The sequence below is a fragment of the Octopus bimaculoides genome, chromosome 20, assembly GCF_001194135.2.
Source record: "Octopus bimaculoides isolate UCB-OBI-ISO-001 chromosome 20, ASM119413v2, whole genome shotgun sequence".
NCBI classification, from domain to species: domain Eukaryota; kingdom Metazoa; phylum Mollusca; class Cephalopoda; order Octopoda; family Octopodidae; genus Octopus; species Octopus bimaculoides.
Window position 1 is genome coordinate 27139353 of NC_069000.1, and position 8087 is coordinate 27147439.

At 37.5% G+C, this 8087-nt stretch overlaps 1 protein-coding gene across 3 annotated transcripts in view; it reads left to right on the plus strand.

The window, feature by feature from the left end:
• LOC106882107 (acylglycerol kinase, mitochondrial) overlaps positions 1-8087 on the plus strand; it is a 50156-nt gene that overhangs the window by 24738 nt on the left and 17331 nt on the right. For all 3 annotated transcript variants that reach the window (XM_052975076.1, XM_052975077.1, XM_052975078.1), the window contains 3 exons: positions 140-209; positions 1517-1596; positions 4152-4360. In XM_052975076.1, the coding sequence (XP_052831036.1) occupies positions 140-209; positions 1517-1596; positions 4152-4360 (359 nt within the window). The remainder of the gene's footprint in view (positions 1-139; positions 210-1516; positions 1597-4151; positions 4361-8087) is intronic.

An 8087-nucleotide genomic window follows, 5' to 3' on the forward strand; every position in this document is an offset into this window, starting at 1 on the left:
TCTCTCTCTCTCTCTCTCTCTCTCTCTCTCTCTCTCTCTCTCTCTCTCTCTCTCTTCACTACTACAAGCAGTAAGAGTGCTGAATAATTAATGAGCATTTCATTAACATATAGTACTACTGTATTGCATATTTTCTTAGGTTTATCATGGATGCTTCTATGGCTGTAATCAAGTCTGTTATAAAGCCTGTAGATGTGCTAGAAATAAAGGTAAGGTGGAATTTTTAACATGTACTTTTCTCTAATGAAAGCCATATCTATTGTTTTTTGTTCTTGTTTAGACTTAAGTCAACACTGATCAAAATTGTAGTCAAGGTATTCAACCTTGACCAACCATTTTTCTTTTGAGACATAGTGTATCTAGGACTGTATTATCCAATCACTATTCATTGCTCATCTCATTGTGGTGTTAATTGTAATGGCTGTAATGTAATTGGCTTTAGTGATGAAACAGCTGTGTAACCCCCAGGCCAGCCCTGATCAAGTAGACATATGATCAGAATTGTTATAGCCATTACATTTTTTTTGTAAGATATAAGTGCGAGCATGACTGGTTAGTTTGCTTTACAGTTTTCTAATTACAGGTTCAATTCCACAGCACAGCACTTCGAGCAAGTACCTTCTATTATAACTTCAAGCTGAACTATAACTTGTGAATAGAATTTAGTAGAGGAAAACTGTACATAAGCCTAACATAAAACCATCTCCCTCAATACTGGATCCCCTAAGTTGAGGGGGTCTTGTCTTTCAAATTACTTGGTGACCTCACTAGGGTTGGCACCATGTAAAAAGCACCCAGCACACTGTAAAGTGACTTTCATTAGCAAGAGCATCTAGCTGTAGAAACCATACCAAGGAAGAATTTGGAGATTGATGTCCTCCTCTGGCTCATCAGCTCCTGTCAAACTGTCCAACTCATGCCAGCATGGAAAATGAACAGTAATGATAATGATATATATGTCTCTGTGTGTGTTTACTCCAGTTTTTAAACAGCTCTTGTTTAATGTAGCAGTTCAACAAACAGAGTATGATAAAATAAGTACCAGACTGAAATATATACTGGGGTATGATCAGCTAAGACCTTTGAAAGAGGTGTCCCATGATGACCACTGTGCAAAACCAAAACCAGCAAAAGAATAAAAAATAGCTTAACTATGATTTCATTACCCAATGTATCCTTCATTTTAGGTTGTAGATTACTGATAAATCTTGGTTCAAGGAAGAGATTGCCAAGATTCTTCACTTTTAGGATGGTAGCCTATAAAATCAGAGTTTAGAATACTGGCAAAATCAAGATGTTTATAGCTTATAAACCATCAAATGCAATAATTTTTTTAGTTTAATTTTTCAGTTTTAGTTTTCAGGAATTTTCTTTACATTAAAAAGTTTAATTTTATTAATTTTATTTATTTAATTTTTATTATTTTTAAAAATATTTTCTGTACATTTGATCTTGACTCATAATTGTACTGCATGTAATCTTTTTTTTTTTGTTTTATCTTTTATTTTAATTTCAGGCGGAAGATGGTAAAAACACCTATGCCATGTCAGGGTTGCAGCTTGGTGTTTATAATGATGCTGAAACACGGAAAACAAAGTAAGACTACTACTGCTGCTGCTGCTGCCTCCTCAATCCCAGGTTATCCCTGTTGAGCAGACTTGTAATCAATAATATTGAAACCATGACCATCTGAAAAGACTACATTATTTAATGTGGCCTTCCTTTTAATGATGGCAAATGTGATTTGAGGGAATTTTACTAGTATATTTAGCAGATTGAGCAGCCCTCTAGAGACTCTTATTGGCTTGTGTTGTAGTGATTAGAACAGAACACAAACTGGAGTATGGGTGCCTAAAAGTTTATCATGACTATGAATTCTTGTATATTCTCAAATGGTCTAGCATATTGTGCTCACTGACTTGTTATTGTTTAGCACCAGGTAATCTTGATGCAGCATAAACCATAGTCAAAGGCAATCCATCTATGATCATCCCATATTTTAATCATTCCAGTTAGTACAGGAGACATCTCTAAATGTATTTTTAAATCTCTTCAGCATCTGCCAAAAAAAATAAGAAACAAAGACAATGTCAACAGGATTTGAACTCAGTGTCTAACAGAATATAGCTAAGCACTACAAATCAGTTTCTCCAGCACTCTACTCCATCTTCACCATCAACATCAATAATAATAAATTGAAATTGGGGTAGTGGAGATAGTTGATTAGACTAATCTCAATACATGGTTAGTACTTTATTTTATCAACCCTAAATGACAAAAATCAAAGTTAACCTTATCAAGATTTCACCTCAGATACTAAAGAACTAGAACAAATTCTGCAAGGTATTTTGTCCAGTGCTATAATGTTTGTCAATCAGCTCTGTTTATAATTTCTAATTTAGCTACAAAGCCAGCACTTTTTAAGGAATGGGTTTAGTTGATTAAATTAGCTCCAATGCTATGCTGGTATTTATTTTATCAACTTTGGGAAAAATGAAAGGCAAAGTGGACAGCTGTGGGATTTGAAATCATAAGTAAAAGTGATAATGATCAAGGCCATACATTTCGAATGGGAGATGGAGATATAGTCAGTAGATTCTAACTAAATTAATTGAAAACCTACCTGTAAAATATGTACTTAGTTAAGAGAAGCTTATGAAATTATTGTGACAACAAATTACAGATGAAATTTTATAGTACATCTGTATAATCATTTAGTGCAACATTGTTGTGTTGATTTTCTTTTTAATCTGTAGTTCTTTTAAAAGACAAATATTACCGCCCTCTCCTTTCTCTCTCTGACCCCCATCTCTGGACTAATTAAACCAGATAGCAGCCCACTTACCTCTCTCCTTTTTTTTCAATTTTTACATTTATATCTGCAGCATCAGTAATGCTTACACCCACAATGCTCATATCATAGGAAGGTTAACCAGGAAAATAGTTTTTGTGTGTTGCAGATGCACAGGGGTAATAAACACTGAAGATGTACAGAAAACAGATTCCATCACATGCCAGAGGGAGAAACTAGAAGTAGTTAATAACTTCTGCGACCTAGGCAACCAATTCTGTAGTGGGGGTGGTTGCTCTGAGAGTGCAGTGGCTAGAATAAGAATAGCGTAGGCAAAGTTCAGGGAGCTCTTACCTCTGCTGGCAACTAAGGGCTTCTCACTCAGGATGAAAGGTAGACTGTATGATGCATGTGTGCAAACTGCCATCTATACGGCAGTGAAACATGGGCCATGACTGCTGAGGGAATGCGCAAGCTTGAAAGAAATGAAGCTAGTATGATCCACTGGATGTGTAATGTCAGTGTGCATACATGACAGAGTGTAGGTGCCCTGAGAGAAAAGTTGGGCATAAGAAGCATCAAATGTGGTGTGTAAGAGAGACAACTGCACTGGTATGGTCATGTGTTATGTATGGATGAGGACAGCTGTGTGAGGAAGTGCCATGCCATGTGGAAGAAACTTGTGGAAGAGGTAGACCCAGGAAGACATGGGAGAGGTGGTGAAACATGACCTTTGAACATTGGGTCTCACAGAGGCAATGACAGGACACTGAGACCTTTGGAGATATGCTGTGATTGAGAAGACTCAGCAGCTAAAGTGAGATTGCAGCCACCCATGTCCATCCCAGTTAAGAGTACCCCTGGTGTGTGTCGGGTGATATGATATGCTTGAGAAGACATTGAGTCAAGTAAAACCAATATCGTAGCTGTAACCAGTTCCCCCTGACTGGCTCCTGAGCCAGTGGCATGTAAAAAACACCATCTGAATGTGGCCGATGCCAGTACCCCTTGATTGGACCCCATGCCTGTGGCACGTAAAAAGTACTATCCGAACGTGATTGATACTTGGCCCTTTTGGCTGGCTCCTGTGCCAGTGGCACGTAAAAAGCACCCACTATACTCTTGGAGTGGTTGGCATTAGGAAGGGCATCCAGCTGTAGAAACATTGCCAGATCAGACTGGAGCCTGGTGCAGCCGCTGGCTCTCTAGACCTCAGTCAAGTCGTCCAACCCATGCCAGCATGGAAAAGAAGCGTTAAACGATGATGATGATGATGAGATAAAATTATTTGGCAAAAACCTACTGCAGACATGTTTTGTCATTTAATGATCTGGAATCAAAATCTATGTGTCTATTTCAGATATTGGTACTTTGGGCCTTTGAAATCTTATTGGACATATCTTCGAACTGCAATGAAGAAATGGCCACCAGCTGTCACACTGAAAGTTGAATATGTGCCATCCAGTGCTGACTTGACAATTAAGAAGGTAGTAGCCTCCAGTGAGAAGAAGCAGGTTAAAAAATGGTCATTATTCAATTTTTTGTACAAGTCTAAAATGCCTGATCTATGTAAGTTACTTGTTTTTTCCTCATATTCTTCTTTTTAAATCTTTTATCATGAGTCTAAACCAGCTGACTCATGATTAAATATTTTTCAGTTGTAACTATTCCATTGTTTTGGACATAATTTGAGAAAGATTTAACTGCTAATTGTAGTGGTTTGATTGGCTATATAGTAGCTTCCCTTACTGGTTTGTTCATCTTCTAGCTGTGTAATTATGTTTTGATAATTTAGTTAAAATGTCCAGTCATGATGGAAGTAGGTCTAGGTGTAACCCCAATGGAGATTATTGGTGGCCACACTGTGTTGAGAAAAGAATTTTAGGAAAATGCTGTTGTTGAATAATGAGCATTCAAAGCACGTCATCTCATGTTTAACGAACCAATTTGCAATCTTGTTTTGATTCCACTTACATTTTTAATATCCTTGACAGTTGATCCCATGTTAGAAATTGCTAGTGTATCAAACAAAATACCTTGCAGTATTTGTTCTGGCTATTTATGTTCTGAGTTCTGAGCTGTGAACAAAACTGAGTACTAGAATTAATTACCTATGCATTCCCAGTACTACACATATACACATTACAGTTTCTCGCTTACACATCAGCAAATATATTGTTTATACAACTTACCACAGAAACACATGACCAAAACAAACATCAAACACACAGTATTTAAATGACTTTAACAAAAGATGAAACAAGTTTCTTTTTAAACAGTAGAAAGGAGCAGCTGTGCTCGTTGATAAAGCTATCAAGAAGAGAGAAATAACAGCAAATTTCCTTCTGTAAGCCTTGGGCAAATCGTGATACAAAAGAAACAGCACACATCCAGAGGCAGTATTCTATCAAAAAGTTAACACTGAACTGATTCATTTCTTAATGTCACTGACCAAATGAAAAACAAAACCAAATGATAATGTTGGACAGATGATGACTACATTGAAGTTCTATATGCATTCAACAATGCAACACTATACCCAAAGCACATAGGAATAATAAAATTAATATATGAGATATGGAGGAAGAATGATAAAGATATAAGGAAAAACAAAATTCACTTGCAAACGCCTGACAGCATATCTTACAAGAAGGGAATGTTTCCAAAGCCAAAATAGACAAACCCCACATGTACTCTACACTTTGGATATCCAACAGAAGACCACAATTCACATTACACGCACAACAAACAATAAAAACACTAATACAACAAAAGACTCAAGCCAAACCTCATAATAAAACATACTGAGTTTGTACTCTCCCAACAAAAAAAAAAAAAGCAAGAGCACACTTCTCAGTAACATGGAGATGTAGCAATTAATGCAGTAGAAATCTGAAACATATCAAGTAATAGTAATGATGATAGTGATAATAATAATGATGGTAATAGTAATAATGATAAGAAGGGAAAAAACATCATCAGTGCATAGTGAAGCTGTCAAAATAAAAGCACACACAAACATTGCCTTACCTTAGTTTATGAGAGATATGAGTTTACATAGAAATTCTAGTGATAATAGAGTAAATGAGGCTGGACATTTAAGGTAAGGTCACTCACTCAGCAGTGGTTCAAGAAGGAAATAGACAAGCAAAGAGAAAAGGGTAGTGATGCAGTGCTACTTGAAAAGTGGGCCCAAAGTAAGGGGTTACAGAAAACGTATGTTTGCACTTTGGGTAAAAAAGGGGGTTTTGAAGTAACAGACAAAAGTCTAGTGGAGTGGGCTAATGCTATCAGGAGACAAATGTGGACAACAGAATTGGAGGTAGAAGAGACCACAAGAGAACTAAAAAAGAGAGATCAAAGAGAACAGCCAACCAACATAAGTGATACAGTTCAAGCCAAAGAAAAGCCTACAAAAAAAAAAAAATGATAGCACCACCAATCAGGAAGGGATAATTGACACCTGTGACTTCAGTGAGGAAGATTAGAGTTTAGACAACTTGAAGAATGCAATGAGTAAAGAAGAAAGAAAAAAGATTATCAGCAGATATTAACCTTACTAGGAAAGTAGATTCTCTTATCAGTAGGATAAATGCTAAAAATATAGGTGACATTAATTTATTGATTTATTCAGGAGGGATAGTAGTTACTAGCAGAATAGGTACGAAGTGGTATAAAAAAGTTTCCGGACTAGTTATGTTTAATGAAAAATAACTTATTTATCTGTTTTAACATCATCTCCTTTGAAATAGTGACTTTCCAGGGCAATACACTGGTCCCAGCATTCCTGCCACTTTTGGAATCCTGCCTTGAAGTTGTTTTCCAGAAGCGAGTTAAGGACCTTCTGCGATTTGCTCTTGATCTTGACAACAGTGTGAAAATGGTGACCTTTGAGCTGCATCTTCATCTTGAGGAAGAGATGGAAGCCCACAGGTGTTAAATCTGGTGAACAGGGCAGGTGCAGAAACAATACTATGTTGTAAGAAACTCACAAGTGAGGAGAGCTTGGTGACAAGGTGCATTGTTGTCATGAAGAATCCAATTCTTCTTGCTCCACAGATCTAGTTGCTTTCGTCAAATACGTTAAAATGTCACAGTAGAACTCTTGATTGGTGGTCTGGCCCTGGGGAACAAGTTCTTGATGCACAATACCACAGATGTTGAAAAAGAATGATGAGCATACTCTTGATTGAGCTGCAGCTCTCTTGTGCCTTCTTCAGTTGTGAAGATGAAAGCTTCTTCCATTGTGATGACTGCTGCTTCATCTCAGAGTCATAATGGTAGACCCAAATCTTGTCACTGATGATGATTCTTGACATGAAGGTTGGGTCATCAGTGGCATGCTGATGGAGATTTTGACAGACTTCGATGTGTTGTTCTTTCTGCTCACTGGTCAGCAGGCAGTGGAGAAACGTGGCAGAGACATGTCACATGTTCAATTCAGGTGTTAGAATTGCTTGCATGGACCCATACAACAGACCAACAACATCAGCAATGTCATTGATTATCCTCTGACTATCCTCATGCAAAAGCTGATGAATTTTCTCCACATTTTTGGGCGCAACAGTTGTGGCAGTTCTTCTAGATCACTCATTGTGATCCAAGTATGTTTTTTCCACTTTTGAAGCACCCATACCACTTGAAACATTGCGTATGACCCATTGCCTAATTGCCATAAGCTTGCTGAAGCATGCTCAATCTCTCTCTAGCAAATTTCCCAAGTTTAATGCAAGATTTCATGTTGACTCTTTGTTCTAACTTCCTGTCCATGACAAAATTGCAGACTACAGCATACAAGTGGTCACAAAATCACAAATTTCACAACTTGCAAAGTAAACACAGTGATGTCACTTGGCACACTATTTGAAGGTCACTGCTAGGTCTCATTTCGCATACAACCATGTTGGTGTGCTACAGAACTAGTCTGGGAACCTTTTGATACCACCTCATATGAGTGAAAGGGTTATAAAAAAATGAAGGACAGTGTAAAAGAAAAAGTCATGAATACATGAAAATAGCTAGAGACTAACTGGTAGAGTGAAGGCATATATTATTTGGGAGTTTTATATATATATATATATATATATATATCATCATCATCATCATCATCATCATCGTTTAACGTCCGCTTTCCATGCTAGCATGGGTTGGACGATTTGACTGAGGACTGGTGCAACCGGATGGCAACACCAGGCTCCAATCTAACTTGGCAGAGTTTCTACAGCTGGATGCCCTTCCTAACGCCAACCACTCAGAGAGTGTAGTGGGTGCTTTTATGTGTCACCCGCACGAAAAC